Here is a 23,187-nt window from a genome sequence, read left to right on the forward strand (position 1 = left end):
TACTCCTTCCTGTCCCACAGGGATTTCTGGTGCCGTCTGCAGGTGGAGAACCTGAGCCTTTGAAAGGTCTGAGGACATCTGGGTCCTCTGAGCACTGAGGTTTCTTCGCCGCTGCTGGTGTGACAGTGAGGCTGAAGCAGGCAGGCCGGGGACCAGGAGTCAAGGCCAGGCTGCTGAAGCCACCTGCTGGACTCTTCTGGACAAACGCAAGGCCCTGCAACCTGGTCCACGGATCCCGTTGCAGTCAAAGCTGGCCTCACCTTCAGCAAAGCCACACACTCACCAGCCCGAGATCTGACCAGCCCTGTTTGCTGTACTGTAGTCAGCTTTTTTTATACAGCATAAATCCACAGCTCGATTGCAAATGGAAATTTGAATCCATACACACATTGGTGACTAAGCAGTTAAGTGTCTTTCCTTGGTGCACTGGGGAGGGGGAAGAGAGGAGGGAGGGATGCCAAGGACCTGTTGCTGCACTGGTTCTAGAATCTAGGGAGCTGGTTCACCAACCTGTGATGTTTACTTGTTGGGGGGGGGGGAGGTAAGAGAAGCAACTGAGGTCCAGGTGGCTTTGTCATCTCATTACCTCTGCAAACCAGCTGGTAGCCTTGACCCCTAGAATTCATGATTTAGCCTCATCAGTCCCTGGAGGACTGTCTGAAAAAACAATCATAAAAAATCATTTGCTGATTTCAGACATCTCTCAAGTACCAATTCTACGCTCCCCAAAGCGGACACCCAAAGCAAGCGCTGTTTCTGCTTTCAGGAAGCTCACAATATCCGCAGCCCATGAGGCCGACGTGCACTTTTCACGCAACCCAAACTGTGCCACGACAGAACGCTGGGTGCAGTCCGCGCTCCCGTCTGCAAGAGGCAGGCTAAAGACAGGCACTCGGGTCATAAAGCAAAGCAGGAGGAATTAAAAAATAATAACAATAACGGAGTGTTTGATGTTTTGTAAGCCATGAAGTAGATAGCATAGGGAAAAAATCCGAGTGTTGTGAGAACTGCTTATCCTTACAGTTTAATGTTGTGTTTATTCTTCATTACTTATTAAGGGCATGGGAGCATCACACTGTTTCCCTGCTCAGAAAGCCTCGCTCCAGAGAGAAGTAGCCAGGTGTGAGAACTGCTACACTGCAGGCATAAAGCTGGCAAATCTGACCGCCCTGGATCAGAAAGGAGCTGAGGGTGATCTAAGGTTTCCGGGGTGGGTAACTGGGGGGCGACAAGTGCCAGCAGGCTACACAGGGAGCATGGGAGAGAAGCAAATGAGTTTGCTTTGGAAGGGAACCATGTAGGGATATATGGGCTGTCTCGACTCAGAGTCTCCATGGACTAGGAAGCCAAAAGACATACATCACGAGAGATGTCTTGGCAGGACAGATCCGTCTGGAAGCTTCAGGGTGTGAAGGTGGATGTCGTGGGTATGGGTGAGCTCACCCAGGGAGTGGCAAAAGGGGAATCGAACAAGAAACCAGACTTCAGGAAGTGGATGCTAATATCAGAGACTAGGAACACTCAGAGACAGGAGAAAACTCAGCAAAACATGGCACTCTAGAAGCCCAAGGAAGAGAAACAGAGAAAGAAGGGACCCAAAGTGCCTGAAGCCACAGAGAGGCAAAGGAAGACCTGCAGGAGAGAGTAGAGTGGGTCTGACAATTCAGGTGGGCATCATAGGTCCCTCGTAGCATGTTCCAGTGGAGTCCTGGGGACAGGGGTCAGACCTCGGTGGGTGCCTGGTGGTATAGATGGGACTGATTGTGAAAAACAAAGACAGGACTGGGCTTGTTTCCCATTACAGATGCACCTGTTTATAGGGCAAAGGGAAAGGCATTCGAAGAAGGGAGAGTGACGGGGGGAGGGGGGGGACTGCGAGGAGAGGAGGTGACTGGCAGGGGTCCCTAAGGAGGCTGGGGGTGGCAGTGAGGCAGGGGCGCCTGGGAAGGGGGTGAGGGAAGAAAGGAGAGGTAGATGAGGAGGGGTCCCCTTTTCAAATCCTTATCTTCTCTGTATCCAGTGATCACTGAACCAAGAAAGGGCGCCGGTTCAGTCCTAAGCATCTTTGAAAGTCAACAGCCTGCAGGGAACACAAAACCTAAGTGCTTCCCCCTGGAGGGGGCCGGGTCCTGGGATCTTGGTCACCAAGTCCATTTGCCGCTTCGCAAGGCCAAATGGGGCAGCTCAGGGCAGGCGGGGTTTGAGAGGAAAGGCACTGGGAGCTCCGGAAGGCAGAGCAGGGTCTGCCCGCCGCAGCCACCACCCCCAACTTCTCTGCTGACCCAAGCCCTCCCAGTAAACGCATCTCGGCGAGGCAGGAATCCATCACGGAGGAGCAGCGCGCACGCTCCCCTGAGGTCGGCCTTTTTATTTCCCCAGCGACATGGCATGCCCCAGGGGCAGGGACAAACCCAGCCAGAAAAAACGGTTCAGACCCAGAGCGATTCTCCAGTTGGCTACGTCACAGCGGGGGTCTCGCACCGACAAGTGTCCTCCGTGAGGCCTGGCCGGCGCCCACCGCTGTGGCAAGTCTGGGTGACCGGCGGCGCCGGTGTGAACGGCCTCAGGGTGGGTGTGGGTGTGCGCCAGGCCAGAGCTCCCAGGCGCGCGCGCCGCGGGCGCCCCTCTCTGGGTGTCGGCGGCTATGACTCTTAGGAGAAGCCGACAAAGTCCGGTCAAGTAGGGAGGAGAGCGAGCCAGGGCTGGCTGCAGGCGCCCTTCCAGACCAAGAGCCCCAACATCCGGCGGCTAAGGGGTGGGCGACGCCGCCTGCGGGCGTAAGCTCCCAAGATGCTGGAACCCGCCTTGGGCGCTCGCGCTAGCCACTCATGGGCGCGTACCGGGTCAGCAGTAGGGGGCCCCAGGGTGTTGGGGTGGCCGAGGCCAGGCCTTTGGAGGTCCAATCCATAGCTTACGAACATAAAAATAAAAAATCGACACTAACAGGCACGGCTCTGGGCTGCAGGTGTGTCGAGTTCAGGCCTGGGCAGCAGGTGTTTCGGGTTTAGGTCAGCCTGCGGGCTCAAGGAAAATGCGGCTCCGGGCGTCAGCGTCTGGACCCGTCCCCACCGAGCACAAGGAACTTCCCAGGTGGCGGCCGGAGCTGTGCCTCGGCGGCGTACAGTAGGGGATTAGGGAGGGGGCCAGTCGAGGCCAGTGGCGTCCATCGGGGACAGGGTTCCCTGGAAGATCCGCGTGCCGCCCCCTGCGAGCTGCTAACTGCAGCCACGCGCACCCGCCGAAGTTCCGGGACTCTCGGCGCCCGCCGGGTCTGCCTCCCTCCCGGCCGCGGTCCCCGCGAGCGGGTCCCGCCGCCCGCGCCGCCGCTGCCGCAGCCCGGGCGCTCGCTCGGCTGCAGCAGGGCGCGGGAAAGGGCACTTTGGCGCGGAGTGGGAGCCGAGGGGAACGTGGCGGCGCGCGGCCTGGCGGCGACACTCCCTCCCCCGCCCCGGGCACAGTCCCCGCCCCCGCCTCCCCGCCATAGGACACCCCCAGCCCCCACCTTAGCCCTCCGGCAGTGAAGGCGCGGGACCCCCGGCCCGGGGAGCGCGTCCACCTGGACACCCCCACCCTCCACTTCCTAGGTCCGAGTGCCGGGGGTGGGGGGGTGGGGGGGGTAGGCGGGCGGCCGCAGGCTCCGGGCGGCTCCGGCGGGGGCTAGCTGGAGCTTCCGACCGAGAACATGGGCGGGGGCGGGGAAGGGCAGACCCTGCCAACGCGGAAATGGGGAGGGGGCGCGCGGCTCTCCTCCAGCCCCAGGACCCGCGTGCCAGGCGGAATCGGGAGCGGGGGGAGTAGGGCTCCGGGAAAGTTTATCCGGGAGAAGCCCTGGTACCCTGGGGGCTGGGAGGCTGGAGAAACTGGAGCCCGGGTCCAGGCATCCCGCAACCCGGGGCGGGGATGTCTGTCTCTCAGGCCCCCACGCCAGCCGGATCTGGCCAAGTTGCGGCTGGGGCTGGGGGTAGCGGCGAGGGTGAGGGCGGAGGTGAGGACGTGGTGGAGGGTGGGGCGGAGGACTGGGGGGCCGAAGGGGACGAGGGTGGGAGATGAAGGCAGAGGTGGGGGGCGGGGGAGGGACCCGGACCGCGACCCGGGTGGCGAGGGGTGGGCTCCGGGCTGGGGCGCGGCGCGCGGCGGCCGCCGGCTCCCCGGCGTGGCAGGACTTACCCGCGGCGGCCGAGGCGCTGAGCAGCCCCCAGCCCAGCAGCAGCAGCAGCGGCGGCGGCGACAGCGGCGGCGGCGGCGGCGGGCGGCCCCAGCGGCTCCTCGCGCCCGGCACGAGCGCCGAGATCCCGGCTTCGCCGCGAGCCCTCCCCGCGGGGCAGCCGCAGCGCCCCAGCTCCCGTGCCCGCGAGCGCGGCATGGCGCGGCCGGCAGCGCCGAGGGAGAGGCTCCGCTCGCCGCCGAGGAGAAAGGAGGTCAGGGGAGCTCTGGAGCTTTTTTCTGCTCGGAAAAAATCCCGGTACGCGGGAGCCCTGAGCTTCTGCGGCTGGAATGAACCAAGTGTCCGCCCGGCCGGGGAGAGGCGCGCTGCGCTCTCGGAAATGACTCGCTCCAATCCCGCTTCGCGGGGTTCGCGCCGGGGGGCGGGGGGTGAATTATCCCCGGATTAATCACTCCGGAGCCGCTTCCCCGCCGCTCCAGCGCTGGGGGTGGAGGCGCAGCCCAGGGAAGAATATTGGGGGGGTGGGGGCTCCTCGTCAGCGCCACCTCCACCTCCAGATAAACCACAGATCGCGTCCAAAGGGCTGTTTATTCCTGTTTGTTTTACAATTGACCAGTTTTCTTTTAAGTTCGGTCCAGCCGTTCTCATTTATAAGATCCCGCATGAACACACCTCCCGCGCGCGCACACACGCCTCTTCCGCGTTCGGAAATGGGCAAAGGTAACCCAAGCAGGACCCGGCTGCCCAAGTCCTGGCTCTGGAGAGCTGATGCTCTTGGGTGGTGGCTTTGAACTTGCAAGCTGGGGCCGGGGGCGATGCTGACGCGCCCCTTCCGCCACGGCCCCCTAACCACGGTCCATCCCACACGGGGGGGGGGGGGCGGGGGGCGCCGTGTACGTAAACAGAGGCCGGGTTAAGAACTGGGGGGAGGGGGTGCAGTGTGTATTGGGGGGGTAACCTGTTCTTCCACCCGTGCGGTCCCAGCACCGAAGAGGGAGTGCCTTGCGGGGAGGGGGGAAAGGAGGGGGGTGGGTTGGTGGATGGACGGGGCCAGAGTTACTTGTACAATTTATCCTCCCATTCCAATAACCTGACCCTTCCTCCTCCTCCTCCTCCTCCTCCTCCCCACCTCGGCCTCAGACGAGGCGAGTTTCTCCCAATGGCGTGAGCCGCTCCACACCTCTCCCCGGTAACCGCTGCCGACAGCCCCAAGGGCTCGGCGTCGGTCCCCACCCCATCCCCCCACGCCGACTCGGGCGCCGTCTACCCGAAGCTCCTCCGCCAGTCACGATGGCTCCCCAGCTGTCTACGCCAAACTCTCCGCGAGAAGGAAGAGACGCCGGGGGCGGGGGCAGCCGGAGCCGACCGGACGAGGCCTGGCCGGGGGGAGGAAGCAGGAGGCCGCGGCCAGAGGCACCTGCCGAGGGGTTCTGTTATGCTCCCGGTTTGGGAGACCCTAGCGATTTGGCCAGGCGGCCGGCAACTCTGGCATCTTTTGCGTGGCCCGGGCGGCATCCATGGGCTGGCCAGCGGCGAGGCCTTTGGATTTCCGGGGAAGGGGCCTAGAGAGGGATTTGGGGTTTGGCGAGCCAGGTGGGTCTGCAGGCCGCCCGCCGAGCCTGGGGATGGATTTCCGGGGAAGGGGATGCGGAGGGACCAGGGAGTTTGGGGGTCGGGGACGGACGGGGGACAGGCTAGGGGGTGGGTGCTTGTCCTTACTCCCCAGGAAAAACTTGACGCCCAGCACACTTCCACAGCCTCCTTGGTGCGGGTCTTCCCCACCCCCACACCCCGCAGCCAAAGTTATTCCGGTTTCCCTGCTGGAGCTCATCCCGCAGCTGGGGGCCCTGCCCGGTGGCCCTGGGCGGGGCTAGCCTCGTCTTCCTCCTCCTCCATCTCCTCCTCCTCCTCAGGATCGAAGCACATCCCCACCCCCAACGCGTCGGCTTTGCCGCCCCTCCCCAAGCCGCCCACCGCGGCGCTGAGTGCCAAGAACCAGCCGAAGCAGCCAGAACTCCTCAGTGAAAGGCCTGCTTTATGTCCCTGGGCAGCAGGGAGGGGGCTTCTAGCTTCCCATTGTCCAGACCCTGCCCCTGAAAGCGAGAGCCCAACCAGCAACGAATGCCCAGGCCCTGCCGCCAGCCCTGCAGAGGAGGGAGGCGCTGGCTGGGAGCTGAGTGGGCCGAGGCCTTTGGGGCTGTTCACTGGGCCTGGCCTGGGATGGGCTCTCAGCTCTAGATCTTGGGCCTTCTCATGGGGGCAGCATTCTCCTCGGAGAGAGGAACTGGCAGAGTTGTCCAGGCCTCTTCTGCAGCCCACAGCTGGGCAGAAGAGAAACAGGGTCCAGGCAGCCCCTATTTCTGGGGCCCTAGCCAGTGGACTGGTCCCCAGCTCCTTCCCAACCCCCCAACTTTGCTGTGTGGCTGTGCCTGGCTGGTAAGGTTTATCACCAAATCCCCCTGGCCAAAACAGTGTGTGTCATCCTTCTCTCTGGGGGCCGGGGAGGGCAGGGACACCCTTTCCACCCCTGCAGATGGCCCAGTTTCTAACATCCTCTGTCATCGGTGTTGGTGCTCTCTGATCTATTTGGGCCCATATGCATGTACTGAGGGCCTCCTGTGCTGTGGGCAGTACAGAGCTGGGCCACTATCATCACCGTGGCTGCCCGAGTGCGGAGAGCCACATCCAGACAGCTTTTCTCAGGCCTGGGGGGTCAGAAGACTAATTTAAGGGGGCAGGGGAGGATATTGGCTGGACTTGGAGGACTGGACCAAGATTAACAAGGTAAAGATTCATTCACTCAACAGATATCTACTGAGCATCATGATGTGTCCGAGCTCCGTGCTAGATAATGAATCCAGCCCAGAGTGAATAGTCCCTGACTTAAGGCCAGCCATAAATAAACAAATATGCAGAAAGTTTCTAATTAAGGACGCTATGAAGGAAAAGTTCACAGCGCTGTGAGAATGAACAGGGAGGCTTGCTCTAAACTGGTGGACCCGATGAACATGAAGGCAGGGTCTAAAATTAAGCTACCCAGCCATGCAGAGTTGAAAGAAGGGGTTTTGATCCAGAGGGGACTGGATCAAAGGGAGGTGAGGTCAAGGCCAAAGGCAGGAACCAGATCATGTGGGGTCTCCAAGGGGGTGGCGAGGACTTGGGGCTTTATTCCCAGGTGGGGTGTTCATCAGCTGGGCCTGTGCAGACCGGGTAACTTAAACAGCAGCAGGGTATGTTATCCTCGCAGGGCTGGGTGCTACAAGTCCAAAATTGGGGTGTTAGCAGGGAGGGTTCCTTCTGAGGCCTCTCTGGTCAGCTGCAGGTGCTACCATCTCCCTGTGTCTTCACGAGGTCTAGCGTGCCCCCAACAGGGACACCACCTCTATCGGAGTAGAGCCTCAATGCCCGTGGTTTCACTTAGTTACTTCTCACAAGGCCCTGTCTTCAAATAAAGTCTCCTTCCGAGGCACAGGGGTCAGGGCTTCCATGTATGAGTTGGGGAGGGGGCACAATTCAGCCCGTAAGGAGTGGGAGGTAGGAGACAGGGAGCAGGTGCGTGAGAGCCAGGTGCATGACAGGAAGGGGATGGCCGGCCCGACCGTGTGCAGCGTGCTGCTCCAGCAACACACACTCTGGAAACGATGGACAGCTCCAGATGCCAGAGGTGGGTTTCCGTTTCTAGGACATGGGAGCCAATTGGCACAGCCTGGCGGGTACTTGCTTCTCTATGGGGAATGGGGAGGAAGGGGTGTGTGGGAAAAGAGCAGTCTCTTAGGGGGCTACTGGAGTAGTCTGAGTGATGCGGACAGAGGCAGGGACACAGGCATGGAAACACTAGCAGGGCAATAGGCAGGAACTGTGCTGATGGCCCTCCCTGTCCAGCCTGAGAGAGTGTGGATCTCAGCCCAGCCCCCAGCGTGAGCTCCCTGCCCCATTCAGTCCTCTTGATGAGCAATAGGCAGCCTCGGGTCGAGGTCTCTTTACCGTATCACATTGCAAAAAAATAAATAAAAAGCCCAATGCAGTGTAGTGACTTGCCCAGATAAGCCTAATATCCAGATAAGATCAGAGTTCGTTTTAGAAAGAAAACAAGGCCTGATGCTCTGAAGAACTCAGCCTGCTTGGAGGAGGAACTGCAGACTTGATGCCCTGAAATTTTCATTCTGACCCAAGAAGAAAATCAAAGAGCTTTTCAAAGCTGGAAGAGGGAGAGAGAGAGGGAGCATGCACACAAGTAGGGGTACTCCAGCACCGTACGAGTGGAAATGGAAGCGGATGGGCGAGTGGGACTGCAGGGCAGAGCTCCAGGGCGAAGGCAAGGTGGGGGGCTCGGAGGGAAAGCTGGAGCCCTGGGCTGGGGGCAGAGACTCTTCACTCCCGCGCATGATCAGACAGAAGGCAGGATTTCCCCGGGGCGAGGCTGTCGCTGTAGAGATGGCAGAGAACTGCCTCCCAAGGAAAGGTGGCAGGAGATGCTCAGAAAGGAGAACCAGGAGGATCTGCAGTGGGGCCTGCACAACCAGGAGGCAGAGGGGGCAAGGGCTCCCCCCACCCTTCCTGTCTGGGCCGGTTTTCCAGGGCTCCCAAATGCTGGGGCCACTGAATTCTGACCTCTTTGCAGAAATCTCTCTGGAAGCAAAGAAGGGGACAGAGCAGGCAAAGCACAGGTCAGGGCTCCCCTTGGGGCACTGGAGGCCATACCTGCAGGACGGGCTGTTGCAGGCCATCAGCTGTATTGGCAGCTCCTCCGCTCAGCTGTGCCATCGTGCCTCCATGCCTGTACTCATGCTGTTCCCTCCACCTGCAGTGCCATTCCCTCTCTCATCTAATTCCCTGTAGGCACTCACCTCGAGCATCAGGTCCCCAAGGGCGCCTTTCTTAAATTCCCCTGCTGGCTCCTCCTAATGGGCTGGACGCCTCTCTCAGCATGGACAGCTAGAGGACCACAACAATTTCTTCTTCCTGTCTCTAGAACAGGAAGTGTCTCTAGAACACTCAATTGAGAGTGATTGTCCACCAGGGGACACTCAGCAATGGGGCACACATTTTCAGCCATCCAAGCTGGAGGGTAGTGCTGGCAAATAGGGGGCAGAGGCCAGGGATGAGGCCAAACACTCGAAATGTCAGCAGTACCACATTCTCACGGAGGAGTGGCTGCCTCACCAGAGCCCCGCTGTAGCCCCCGTTGAAGCTGGGTGCCTTCGTGAGACGGGATTCCAGCCAGCCAAAGGACTACAAGCAAGAGCGTGTGTCACTTCAGGGTGAACCCCGTGACATCTTCCCACTGTGAGACCGTCTGCTGACAGGGTGCAGTGCATTAGGGTCCCTAGGGGATGGAAGAGTCATAAGATGGAGGGAGCCTGGGCTTCAAAGTCACCACACGGCAGGAAGTCATCCACTACCCAAGAACACCTGCATTACAGGAGCAGTGACCTTGCACAGCGTTGAGCTGTTGGAATATTGGGATTTGTTATAGCAGCTGGCAATACCCTCATGCATCCTTCCCTGTTTTTCCTGTGGTATCCTGCAAAGTCATTTGCTTACTCCTCACCCATTCATGCATCTGTCCATGGCAAAAATAATGATCTGCATGCCAGGCTGTGTGCTGGATGCTGAGGAAACAAATGGAAAGAAAAAGGAGGCGTTACCTGGGGGTCCCTGCTCTCAGGGGGCTGATGGTTTATGGAGAAGTGAGTTAGGCACCAAGGCAGGATTAATTACTCCAGGCGAGATACAGTGTGTGCTAGAAACAAGGTGCAGAGCTGGCAGCTCAGCCCAGGGAGGGGCAGGTGAGAAGTGGCACTTTCCAGGAAGCAAATGGAGTGGGCCAATGCGGAGCAGGACACGTGCAGAGAATCTGCAGCGCTCTTAGCGGCCCAGGGTGTATGAGGGGAATGAGACCTCTGTCTGCTGGCTCTCCAGTCTCATGTTGTTGAGGGCTCTGTCATTTGTCCCCTCCCCTGTGGGCTGGCAGCTCCTTACAGCAAAACCCTCTTGCCTCCTGAGTCCCCAGTAGTTTTGTGTCTGCAGTCCTCTCCCCTTGGGTGACCCACAGCCACTCCACCCCACCTGCTTGGAATGCAACCAGCCCACTTGTCATCTCTGCCTGCTTTCCACATCCCTGCAATTCCTGAGCCCCATGAAGCTTGGAGCCCTTTCTGCCCAGCCCCCACACTCAGGCAGTGACCCCAAGGCCTCCAGACTCTGCCTCCTGAATGCATCCCATGTCCTAGCCAGGGTCCCCCTGTGTGTGTGTCAGCTCAGTTACAGCAGCTGACAAGCTGCTCTTGCTCCATCCCACCCCACATAGCTTCCTCTTTGTGCCCAGATCTCTTTTGAAAACACTAAGTGATTTCACAGCTCACTGCCTTGCCTGGCCTTTTCCCCATGGCTTCCAGAGTGACATCCAAGCTCCCTTCTAGAGCCTCATGCAAGAGACCCCATTATCATGCCCTGCCTGCCTGTCTAGCCTCGAGTTTCCTTCTCTCGAGCCCCTTGGCTTCAGCCATTCTGAGACCCTGGGGGCCCCTACAATGACCCGTGGTTTCTCTGTTCCTTCTCTCAGGCTCCTTGTGTATGTTGCTTCTTCTGCCTGCAATGTTCTCCTCCTCCTGCTCTCCTTTTTGCCCTTCAAAACTCAGTTCAGGTGTCAGCTCTTACAAGCAGTCTTCACCAGTGCCATTTAAAGTGCCTGGTACCTGGTGGATGTTCAGCGGATCATTGTAGGATGGATGGGTGGATGGATGTTTGAGGCAGTGCTCAGTAATGTTTGTGGAGCAGACCCAGAAGCACCTGTCCTAGACTTCCTTATCTGATTTCCTTAAAGAAATGCCTTTACTGACTTATGATTTAATGTTGTGTTCTCAGTCTTCAGAGAACTCTGATGTGGAGAAACTGACCAACTTAACGGCATTGCTGACTTTCATGAAAACAGAATTGAATATATTGCCCACTATGTCACTCAGTGTCCTTTATACAAGGATTCATGATAAATTCATGCTTGGGGTTATTTCCAGGAACCATTTTGTCTCTGCAGATGAAGATGTGTATTTTCTGCTGTCAGAAAATAAAAACTCTGCCACGCGACGTGTTTCCATTTTTGCTTTAGCTGACAAATACAAATACCCAGTTTTATTACCTTATTACCTCTCTGCGGGCTGACCGATTCCAGGGCCTGAAAGTAGCAACTCTTTCTGCTTTCTTGAGATGAAGTCAGTTCTTGCACTATTCTTCAGTGCCATATTTTGTACTTTTTAATCTGAGAGTTGCCTCAAATCATCTCAGCAGTAAGCTAGTAGAACACCTCAATGAATGTGTATTAATGATCAATGACCTGGTGTGAAAACCATGGAAGGAAAGGCAGAGCCCCAAGCTTCCAGGGGAGCGGGATCGCGTGAAGGGGCTCTCCAGGAATCCTTGGAGCATTCATCCAGACCAGGGGCTGGCACAAAGACCAAAGCCAGAGACAGAAGGGCACCTGCATTCTGGCTTTGGTGCCACCTTTCAGGGCCACCACTGCCAAGTCATATTCTCTTCCTCTGTCAGCTCTGGCCTGCCTTTTCCCTAATTTTAGAAGGAGATTGCATAGGCTGCCATTTTGACATTATAAGGACATTAATAATGCTAGCTAACAAGGGCAGGTGTTTAACATAGCAGTTAAGATGCTGCCAGGGACACTCACTTTTTCTATCGGAGCACCTGCGTTTGTGTCTTGACTCCATGCCTGATCCCATCTTCTGGGGCTAAGTAGTTGGCCATCCGTGTGTGGGAGACCTGGATTGAATTCCTAGCTCCTGGCTTCTGGCTTCACCCGGGCCCAACCACAGCTGTTTCAGGCACTTGGGAGAGTGAACCAGCAGCTTGGAGCTTTCTTTCTGTCTCCTGTATCTCTGTCTCTCTTCCTTCCAAATAAATAAATACATTTTTAAAGTAACAGTTGACAATAACAACAATTTCTTTTATTGGAGACACAGGAGCCATGCACTGTGCTAAGAGCTTTATATTCATTTCCTTATTTGAAACTTGCACCACTCCCCAAACCTTTGCTTCTGTTTAATTTTCAAATTACTCTCCATTTATTTGAGAAGCAGAAAGACAGACAGCAAAGCTCCTTTCTGCTGGTTCACTTTCCAATTGCTGGCAACAACTAAGGCTGGGTCAGGGCAGGAGTCAAGGGCTGGGAACTCTGTCTGTGTGGCAGGAACCCTATTACTTGAGCCATACCACAGCCTCCAAGAATCTGCATCAGCATCAATATTACTTGAGAAGTGCCACAGTCTTCCAGATTCTGCATAAGCAGGGAGCTGGAATCAGGAGCCTGGGCCAGGAATCAAACCCAGGCACTCCGCTGTGGGACTTGAACATCTAATCCACTAGACTAAGTGTCTGTTCCATGTCTATTGCTTCTACCACTCCACAAATGAAAAAATTCTGGAGACATTTAAGCAGGTGCAAAGCCACACTTTAGCAAGCAGCAGAGCAGGAATTCAAATTCGAGTGGGTGGACTGCCATTGCCCCAGCTCCTAACCATCTCCTTCTGTGTAGGCAAGGAAGGAGGCAATGATAAGGGATAAAACCCCTTGGAAAATTGCAAAGATTGCTGATGGTGTCGCCAGGAGAGAGAAGCCACTGTCTCAGATTTGGGTCCAGAACACTGCAGTTGCCTTTTCAAAGTCCTGGAAATGTCTTAGTGTTTGGCAGCCCTGTTCTGTTGCTAAGACAATACCCAGAGGAGACCCATTCCCATGAAACATGGCTACCGTTTCCTCTTCCTCCAGCTCTGATGGTTTGTCCCTCAACGACTTTGCCTAATGTTGTGGAACCAGTCACCATAACCAAGAAATAAAAGCATGTGTCCATCAACTGATGAGCGGAGAGAGAAGACATGGTACAAAAATGAGAGTACTTCAAAATGTTCATGGAAAAATGTGCATTTTGAAGAGACCATGCACGGGTTTCCAAAAAACAGTCTGCACCAAGATAAACTCATCTTTAAAGTCCATGTTCCATGAACTTCTGGAAGTACTTTTTGTGCACAGTGGAAAACCATTCAGCCAGAAAAAGGTGACAACAGGATGGAGCCAGAAATCTTTATGTTAAGTAAAACATGCCAGACACAGGAAAATGATCTCTCTCATCTCTGGAATCTTTAAAAAGTTGATTTCATGGGAGTTGAGAGTGGAAGACTCACTACTACAAAGGCAGGGCAGGATAGGAGTAGAGAGGAGTGGGAAAGGTTTGATTGTGGGCCCTCAGTTATAGGTAGAAAGAAGTGCTGATGTCCCAGGGCAGAGGGAGGGAGCATACACAACAGGGATGTATCCATACTTTATTATAAAGCTAGCAGGGACAATTTTGAATGTTTTCATGATAGAGAAATCATCAGTGTTTGAGGAGATTGATACAAGGGTACTCCAGAAAGTTCTTGGAAAATGGAATTAAAATATTTTAGTACCAAAAAAAAGTTTGAAAATTGAGCATTGTTTCTTCATGGTATGCATTTTCATGGGCTTTTTGAAGACTCATTGTACACATGGATTTCAAAATTTTTGCACCAAAATAAACTTACCTTGTAATTCAATTTTCTGCAAACTTTGAAAAGTACCTTGCATGTTGACCCTGATTTGAACATTATACAATGTCTACATGGATCAAGATATTACATAGTACCCTATAAATAGGTATAGTTTTTATGTTTCAGTTAAATAATAAAATTGTATGAGATATCCTTTTTTTAAAAGATTTTTATTTATTCATTAGAGAGATAGAGTTACAGACAATGAGAAGCAGAGACAGAGAGAAAGGTCTTCTGTCCATTTGTTCTCTCCTCAAATGGCTGCAACGGCCAGAGCTGCGCCGATCCAAAGCCAGGAGCCAGGAGCTTCCTCCAGTCTCCCACATGGGCACAGGGACCCAAGGACTTGAGCCATCCTCCACTGCTTTCCCAGGCCATAGCAGAGAGCTGGATTAGAAGAGTAGCAGCCAGGACTAAAACAGGCGCCCAAATGGGATGCTGGCACCGCAGGCAGGGGATTAACCTGCTGCACCACAGTGCCGGCCCCTGGGATATCCTTATACCTGAAGACCACCACTGGGCAATCTGGCCCATTAGAGATTATCAGCATGGCAATGAAGGTCTCTAGGGTGTTTAGGGACCCACAAAAATTATTTTGAGGCTTGCAAATGTTTATGACTGTATTAGCTGCACAACACAGAGTCACCAGCAGCATTGAAATCAGTAAATATTTTATTAAATGCAAAGTCTAACATTATGTCAACTTCATTAACTGTGGAATTTAGTAGCCATAAAAATTGCATTTCATTCTGATAACAATTTGTAAGTTGGAGTCTTTTCTCTGTGCCAAGATTGGTGAGAAATCACAGTCAAGCATATTAAACAAATTCCTCATGACCAAAAACCAAGTAAAATGTCAAAAATCCTTTCGATTTTCTTTTATAGCCAAAAAGTGATACTGGTCGTGGGAGGTGGGTGTGCTTAAAAATGTCAGAGGAGGGATAGCGCCTACAAGAGAAGGAAAGTATCGGGTCTTATGATGATCGTAAGGAGCCCTGGCCACATCCACCTTCCTTGAGTTTTCCACCTGGCCATGTTGTATCAGAGATGGTAGTCAGGCGAACAGCAGGAAAGCATGCATCTCAGAATCATAAAGTGAGGATAGCTAACATTCACTGGGTATAGAGTATTGCCAAACTAACTTCTACACGTGTGGCATGTATCATCTCAACTGTCACAGAAAACTCTGTGGAGTCAGCATTATATTTTGTCTATCTCATAGACAAGCAAAACAAGGCGTAACCTGCTTTGACTTATATGGCTAATAAGGGGAATTTAAGAATTTTTCCAAGCTAAAGGGAATTACAGATGAAATGACATTCATGGCCATTGAATACTTCCAGCTGTCAAAAAAGCAAGACCCAGGCCCATTATCTTAACTGCTCTGCCTGGGCACCTACCTTCATGTGCTAGATGAACATAGCTACATGTTGCATAGAGACTGGGACAAACTCAGTTTATGCCATCCCTGCTCTAACACAAGCACTCATGAAATATGATGCTGCTTTCTCTAGACTGTGGCTCAGTCTAGGATAGAGGTCTTACTGACCTCTGTGACTTGTATAATCTTGGCCCATAAAAGGTGCTCAAAAGCAAACCATGCCTGGAAAGGCTTAGGTGATCACCTGAGCCCTTCGCAGAACAATGTCTCCAGTCTAGCTACAGTTCTCCCTCCCCACACATAGCACAAATACTGGTATTCAGAGACTCCAAAGACATCCATTTCAATGTAATCAACAGCAAGCTAATGTACCACACGTTAATGTGCCTCTTATCTGCCAGGTGTGGTTCCAGGGACTTTCCATGTGTTAAGGAATTGCTTAGTAATAGAACATCTACAGCGATTCTACAAAGCCAATGTTCTTTATGATCACCCTCCTTTACAGAAGAGGAACCACAGCTAATAGGACAAATTGTGTCCTCTCCAGATTCCCATGTTGAAATCCTACCCCCAGGACTTCAGAATGGGGCTGCATTTGGACGTATGACCATTAAGACAGAGGCCCTCTTCTTTACAAGAGGCAAAGTGGACGTGGGGATGTACAGATGGAATACCAGGTGAGGACGCAGGGAGAAGACAGCTAAAGGGAATGAAACCAACCCTGCTGACATTGGAACTGCAACCTTCAGCCTGTAGAACTGTGGGAATGTCAATGTCTGGTTCATGAGTCCTGCCGTTGGTGGTACTTTTTTAGGGCAGCCCCAGCAAACAAGCATCATGGCCCAGGAGGCTTGCCCAGTGAGTCAATGGGTTTTGTGATCATGGAACTGTTTTCTGTTTTTGTTTTTTTTTTTTAGAAAAGATTTATTATTCATGTATTTGGAAGGCAGAATATGAGAAAGAGAGACAGAGAGACAGAGATAGAGATACACAGAGAGACACAGAGACAGACAGAGAGAAGGAGAGGGAGAATGAGAATCTTCTAGCCACTGGTTCACTCCCCAGATGACTGCAACAGCCAAGGCCAGGCCAAGTGAAAGCCAGGAGCCTACAACTCTACCCTGGTCTCCATGTGGGTAGTAGGGACCACGTACTTGGACCATCTTCTGCTGCCTTCCCAGGCACATTATGAGGCACCTGGACTAAAAGCAGGGCAGCCAGGATAGGAAAAAGAGCTCTGATATGGGATGGTGGCTTAACCCACTGTAACGCAGTTATGGCCCCAGTGGGAGTGTTTTCAGTGCTGTCCAAGAAGGTAGCTACTAGCCATGTGTGCTGAGCACTTGAGATGTGGCTAACACAACTAAGCAACCAAATTTTTAATTTAATTCACACTCAAATTAAAATCACCCCTGGTGGCTATTGACTGCCATATTGGACATAGCTTTATGCTTTTTCTTTTTTTTTAACTTTTATTTAATAAATATAAATTTCCAAAGTACAGCTTTTGGATTACAATGGCTTTTCCTCCCCATAACTTCCCTCCCACCCACAACCCTCCCATCTCCCACTCCCTCTCCCATTCCATTCACATCAAGATTCATTTTCAATTATCTTTATATACAGAAGATCAATTTAGTATAAATTAAGTAAAGATTTCAACAGTTTCACCCACACCAAAACACAAAGTGTAAAATATTGTTTGGATACTAGTTATAGCATTAATTCACATTGTACAACACATTAAGGACAGTGATCCTACCTGAGGAGTAAGTGCACAGTGACTCCTGTTGTTGACTTAACAAATTGGCACTCTTGTTTATGGCGTCAGTAATCACCCTAGGCTCTTGTCATGAGTTGCCAAGGCTATGGAAGCATTTTGAGTTTGTCGACACAGATCTTATTTAGACAAGGTCATAGTCAAAGTGGAAGTTCTCTCCTCCCTTCAGAGAAAGGTACCTCCTTCTTTGATGGCCCATTCTTTCTACTGGGATCTCACTCACAGAGTTCTATCATTTAGGTGTGTTTTTTTTTGTTTTGTTTTGTTTTGTTTTTTGCCAGTTGTCTTGGCTTTCCATGCCTAAAATACTCTCATGGGCTCTTCAGCCAGATCCGAATGCCTTAAGGGCTGATTCTGAGGCCAGAGTGCTGTTTAGGACATCCGCCGTTCTATGAGTCTGCTGTGTATCCCGCTTCCCATGTTGGATCAGTCTCTCCTTCTTAATTCTATCAGATAGTATTAGCAGACACTAGTCTTGTTTATGTGATCCCTTTGACTCTTAATCCTATCATTATGATCAACTGTGAACTGAAACTGATCACTTGGACTAGTGAGATGGCATTGGTACATGCCACCTTGATGGGATTGAATTGGAATCCCCTGGCACGTTTCTAACTCTACCATTTGGGGCAAGTCCGATTGAGCATGTCCCAAATTGTACATCTCCTCTCTGTCTTATTCCCACTCTTATATTTAGCAGACACTATGAGAAACAGTGACTTGATCAGCCCTTGTCCTGACTGTTGATGAACAACTTAATACTTTATCCCTTTTAGTATTTTTTTCTTGTCCTACTTAATACTATTGGTTGAACTCTGTAATTAACACACAATTATTCTTAGGTGTTTAAATTTAACTGAAAATTAATCTCTGTTAAATATAAGAGTGGGCTTTATGCTTTTTCTAAGTACATCATTTAAGCTTTCTGTGGAATCCTCTAGAACTCTCGTTTGTGCTCCATCTTTGTTCCCAAGTCCCACTTTGTTTTACTTACTTATTTTTTTCGCAATCCATTCTTTATAACCCCTGTTGCCTGGTCCCCTGTGGAGAGGGAGGGAGAGCTGAAAGGATGAGTGAACTGAGTATCCTTCTGGAACCCCTGGCCTGGCAGTGCCAGGTCCCCGGAGTATCCTTCTGGAACCCTGTGGCCTGGGCAGTACCAGGTCCCGGAAGTCTGCTCTACACATAGGTGTTAGCCAACCAAATGCCAAGCAGCACAAACACTGAGTGACATTTTCGGAAGTATTAATATTTCATCACAAATGATCACTTTCCCTTTAAATACACTGTCTTAAAAGGTTTTCTACATTCTTAACTATAATTTTATTCAGTCTGGGTCCTTGGAATTTTCCCCAAAGGAACACATCTTCAATTTTATAATGAAAATCAAAAGGGAATGAAACTCAGATTTCAAAATTTAGAGTCAACATTTCCAGGAACTTCTGTAAAGAGCAAGGTTGTGTATTTGGCACCTACTGTATGCCAGGCACTTTACATACAGTATATCATTAATTCATCCAACACATTTATTGAATGCTTACTGTGTGTCAGGAATGTTTTACAGAAAAAGATTCCCTCTCATCCTTCCACTGCTCAAATGTCACCTCCACCAACAGACCTTCCTGGACCACCTCCTCGTGGTTCAGGAAGCTCCTCCAGCAGCTCCCTTGGCACACAGGAAGGGCACCCTCCCTCCTAGGGGAAGGGAGGGAAGAGGCTGAGATAAGGGAAGGGGGTGGTTGAGGTCACACAGCAGTGGCAACCATTACCCGAGCCCCACTTCTCTAGGCTGCTGTTTTCTTTGCTTCCCTTCAGTCTTCTGCCTCTTGTGCTTCCTTTCCAGGGGAGCCCTCCAGTCAACACCTTGAATTCCTGGGGCCAAAGGTGCCGCGTCAGTCCCAGGTTTAAGGAAGCCCCTCCAGGGAGGGCAGGATTCTTTGAATTGGCCAATAGCTTACCTTGACCCTTTCTGCATCTCCCACCCCCCACCCACCCGGCCTGGGACCTGCTGAGCCCAGTGCAGGGTCTGCAGGATCCATGCTGTGCTTGCCAAAGCCAGGCAGAGATGGGGCAGGCCCGCTAACGCATGCGAGCCCTGCAGAGCCCGGCAGCCGGGCTGCCGGCTCCGCCTCCTGAGCGGCGACAGCGCCCCGGGTTTGCGGTGCACGCCCACCCCACCCCCACCCGCATCCGCACCCGCGCCCGCACCCGCACCTGCATCGCGGAGGGCCCTGGGCGCCAAGCCGGGAGCCCCGCGCACCGAGCCGTTGCGTTTGAACTCCCGGAAAGAACTCCAGCGCTCGACGACGGCAAGGGTGTGGGAGCCACCGACTCGCACATTGGCCCAGGCGGCCAGCCCGCCCGGCCCTGCCCGGACCACGCCCTTCTCGCAGTTGAGACCCTCCCCGGGGGGTGGCCCCACAACCCACAAGGGCGAGGCAGGTGTCTTGCTGCGACGCTGGGCCAGCGGCTGCGGCCCCTGACCCTGCTGGCCAGGGGAACCGGAGCGGGCGGAGCGGAGCCTAGGCTGGACATTGGCCTGGCCTGAGCGGGGCTCCCGGGAGCGCCCCAGCCCAGAGCCCCGCGGGCTAGCCGCTACCCGCAGCGCCTTGCGAGGTGCCAGGCCCTTACCCTGCCGTCCACGCAGCTAGGAAGGCGAGAATGGGCTGAGCCGGGCCAGGGCGTCGCGGGGTGTAGCAAGGGGCGACTGCCAGGTCTGTGGGGAGAGCCAGCCTCCCCCTCCAGCGGTTCCCAGATGTCATTCTGCCCGCCCAGGCGCCTGGTTGCTGAGCTCCGGGGGATTCCACGGTTACTAAGCTACTGGTTTTTGTTGACTTTTAAATATTTTCTTCTAAGGGAGACGGGGAGGGGGGCAAAGGTCAGGCGAGAGCAAATAAGAACGAATCCAAACAAGCTCCTCCTCCCCCAAAGAGAGCGGCCCCCAACTCACCACCCACAGGCAAGCCGGAGGCCTCTAAGCCCAAGCCCTTCCCTGGAGCAGCAGCTGGACTGGACTGAGCAGGTTCTGCCAGGCCCCACCCTCCACCTCCTCGCTGGTGAATGAGAGGTGGGGGTGCATGGTCCCCCTGTCTCCGAACCCTGGGCGGACAAAGGGGCTTCTGGAGAGAGAGGAGGAAGATGGCCAGTGGAAATGGTCTGCCTTCGTCCTTGGCCCTGGTGGCCAAGCGTCCCTCGGCCCTGGGCCCATTTCCCCGATACATCTGGATCCACCAGGACACGCCCCAAGACAGCCTGGATAAGGCTTGCCATGAAATCTGGAAGAGAGTTCAGGGGCTGCCCGAGGCCTTGCAGTCCAGATCCTCCACAGAGCAGCTCTCTGCCACCGGGGCGGGGATGCCAAGGGACCACAGGCTCAGCTTCATAGACGAGTGAGTATCCCCTTGCTTGGTGGGCAGCAAGGTCCAGTGCAGTCCGAACTTCTAGGGGAATGTTCGGGCCATGTTCTGTCTGGTTAAACCCTGCATCTGCAGACATTCTCTCCACCATTGCGCCCTTCATTGGCAAGCTGAAGAAAGAGCTGACCAAGGTGCTGAAATCACCTGGTTGAAAGGCGAGGCCAGAGCTGACTTTCAGGCTGCCTCTTCACTGGCCCTCCAAGGGGGAGGGACATTTCTCATCCTGAAGGTGCAGGCAACCCAGATGTGGCTCTGGGGTCTTTGAAAGCCCCTCCATCACAGTGAAGGCCAAGGGTTAGGTGATTCATGTCCTTCCCCGGAGGCAACTCGAAGAAGCTTCCCCTTCCCATGCAAAGGCTAGGCATTTGCACAGATGAGCCTGGTGGTTTCAAGCCACATCTGGAATTCCCTAATACAGGGAGCAGCTGTCCCATTCAGCCTACACAGAGGCTGCTGCAAGAGCGCATATCAAAATACTTACTGGGAAGGCATTGACATATTCAGAGGACATAATAGAAAATTAAAGTGCGGGAAGATGGCTGTAAATAGCCAGCTTTCTGGATGGGGAATCCTGTGCCTGGGAGACACAGAGCTAAGTGTTTCTCTACCAGGGCAACGTTGGGCAGAGATTGTTGGGCATGGATATTCACTAGGAGCAGGAGAAGCAGACAGGAGGAAGAGACCTCATTAGGGAAAGGAAGTAAATCTGCTGTGGTTATTAATGTCACTGTCAAGCACTTCTTCAATGCTTTGCATCTTCAAAGTGTGCTGCAAACATTAATTAATCCTCCCAGAGTTCCTATGAGGCAGGTATTAGTGTCCCCATTTTACAGATGGATTAAGTGTTAATAATTAAGTGCTAATTAAATACTAAGTGATAATTAAGTGTTGCCTGCTCCAACACATGCTCCCGTTCAGTTCAGAGATTGCTCTGAAGTGGGAGAACGCTCAGGCATTTATCAGCCGCCTCTGGTTTCAGGGATGTCTAAGCAAGAGCTGAGGATGAAAGCCATAGTCAATGGAGGGATACCCAAGTCTGCACTCTCTGCTGTCGCTTTGCAGGCCTCTCTGCTTGCTGCAGATGAAGGTAGAAGGCACTTTGGCTGTTCCTGCCTCCACTTCCCTATGCTCAGCACAGGGTGGCTCAGACGGGAATAGTGTGACTACAGCCAAAACCTTGCTGTCAGGCCCTTCGGAGGCACAGAGCCCTTTTCCTCTGCCCATTGCCATCTGCTCTGGGACAGGGCCTTGGCAGGGTCCCTTGGGGCCACGGTCAGTCGTCATGGCCAAAGAGCTGATTGTCCACTTTGTGGACCAAGGGTCAATAGCAATTTCCAGTAGATGGCACCCTCTCTGCCAGGTCACACTGAGTTAATGGAGACAGACTCCACTTCCAGCCTGCACTTGGCTGCAAATTGAACTGGCGCACCTTTGGCCAGTTGCTTAACTCCCTTTGGCCTTGATTTCCTCATCTGCAGATTGAGGATGATTTGCCCGGCCTTGTCCACCTCAGAGCTGATCACAAGAATGGAATGTGATGGTGAGCAGGGAAGTGAAAGATGCATTACACAAATGAGACTACCCCCAAGGTGTCATTCCTGGGGTTCTGGCTCTGTAGTCGCTGTTGGCTTCTGTCTGGGGTTTGCATGCTATACTCTGTGCAGCCCAGGTTGCCTCAGCAGCCACCCTGGAGTCAAGTGGGCTGGTTTCTAGGGCCCCTTCCCCACTTCAGCCAGAGCTGTTGAGCTTTTATCAGTTTTACTTACTGGAGTTCTAAGGCTATGTTTGAAAAAGAGTTCTGCTACTGAGAAAAAGAGCTAGGAAACCACTGACTTAGATGAACGAACGATACAGCAATCGTGTAGATATCAACAAAGTGGAACACGATGAGCTGTTCTTGAAATAAAGGCAGCTGTTCTGGCGAGTCAGACAACTCCAGTTTCAGATTGCACTTCCACCCTGTGCCCGCAGCAGGGTTTGTTGCTGTTTAATTTATCTGAGCTTTGGTTTCCTCATCTGCCATATGAAGATGGGTTCTGTGCATTTCACAGGGTTGTTGAGAGGATTCAGTGAGATATTTAAATATGCCAGCTAATAAATAGGACTTGCAAGAATTCCTTGTAATGATGATCACCATTTCTTTAAGGCCTATAATTATTTCATGAGGTTGGTACTAGTTTAAACTCCCCACCTTTTTCACATTTTATTATGCAAAATTTCAAATGTAGAAAATAGAATAATATATTGCATGTGCTTATCACTATATGTGTATCATTGTGTTCTAGTGATTATCGAATGGTGTGGTTCTGGTTTCAATTGCTCCTATCTCCATTTTGAAATAAATTATTTTTGTACAGATAGGGCCACAGAGGTTTGGAGGGGTTAATTTCTTCCCTTTTATTTTTAAAAATTTGTTTATTTGCGAGGCAGAGTCACAAGCAGAGACTGGCAGCACAAATGGCAGCAATGGCTGGAGCTGGGCTGGCCCCTCCGAAGCCGGGAGCCAGGAGCTTCTTTCAGGTCTCCCATATGGGTACAGGGGCCATCCTCCACTGCCTTCCCAAGCCATCATCAGAGAACTGGATCAGAAGTGGAGCAGCTGGGACTCAAACCAGCACCCACATGCGATGCCAGGCTGCAGGTGGAGGCTTAACATATTACACTACAACATCAGCCCTGATGATTTCATTGCCCAATTCCCTCTACTTAGGAAATGCCAGAGTTTTAGAAGTGAAACAAGGCACTACCTTAGCTCTTAGGAAAAAAACAGTGGCTGTCTTCCCCTGGAATCCGAGGCACCCTTGGGTAATCAACATATTTGGGAGTTGTGTGTTCTGCATGACTGATCACACATAGGCTTCAAGTCTAGG

At 53.0% G+C, this 23,187-nt stretch overlaps 2 protein-coding genes across 2 annotated transcripts in view; one reads left to right on the plus strand and one right to left on the minus strand.

The window, feature by feature from the left end:
• CSMD2 (CUB and Sushi multiple domains 2) overlaps window positions 1-4,363 on the minus strand; it is a 615,632-nt gene extending 611,269 nt beyond the window's left edge. Inside the window, exon 1 of the mRNA XM_062193240.1 lies at window positions 4,168-4,363. Coding sequence (XP_062049224.1) covers window positions 4,168-4,363 — 196 coding nt within the window. The remainder of the gene's footprint in view (window positions 1-4,167) is intronic.
• A 15,598-nt stretch (window positions 4,364-19,961) lies between these two features.
• C5H1orf94 (chromosome 5 C1orf94 homolog) overlaps window positions 19,962-23,187 on the plus strand; it is a 41,638-nt gene continuing 38,412 nt past the window's right edge. The window contains exon 1 of the mRNA XM_062193241.1: window positions 19,962-20,290. Coding sequence (XP_062049225.1) covers window positions 19,962-20,290 — 329 coding nt within the window. The remainder of the gene's footprint in view (window positions 20,291-23,187) is intronic.

This window comes from Lepus europaeus, chromosome 5 (genome assembly GCF_033115175.1).
Source record: "Lepus europaeus isolate LE1 chromosome 5, mLepTim1.pri, whole genome shotgun sequence".
NCBI lineage: Eukaryota > Metazoa > Chordata > Mammalia > Lagomorpha > Leporidae > Lepus > Lepus europaeus.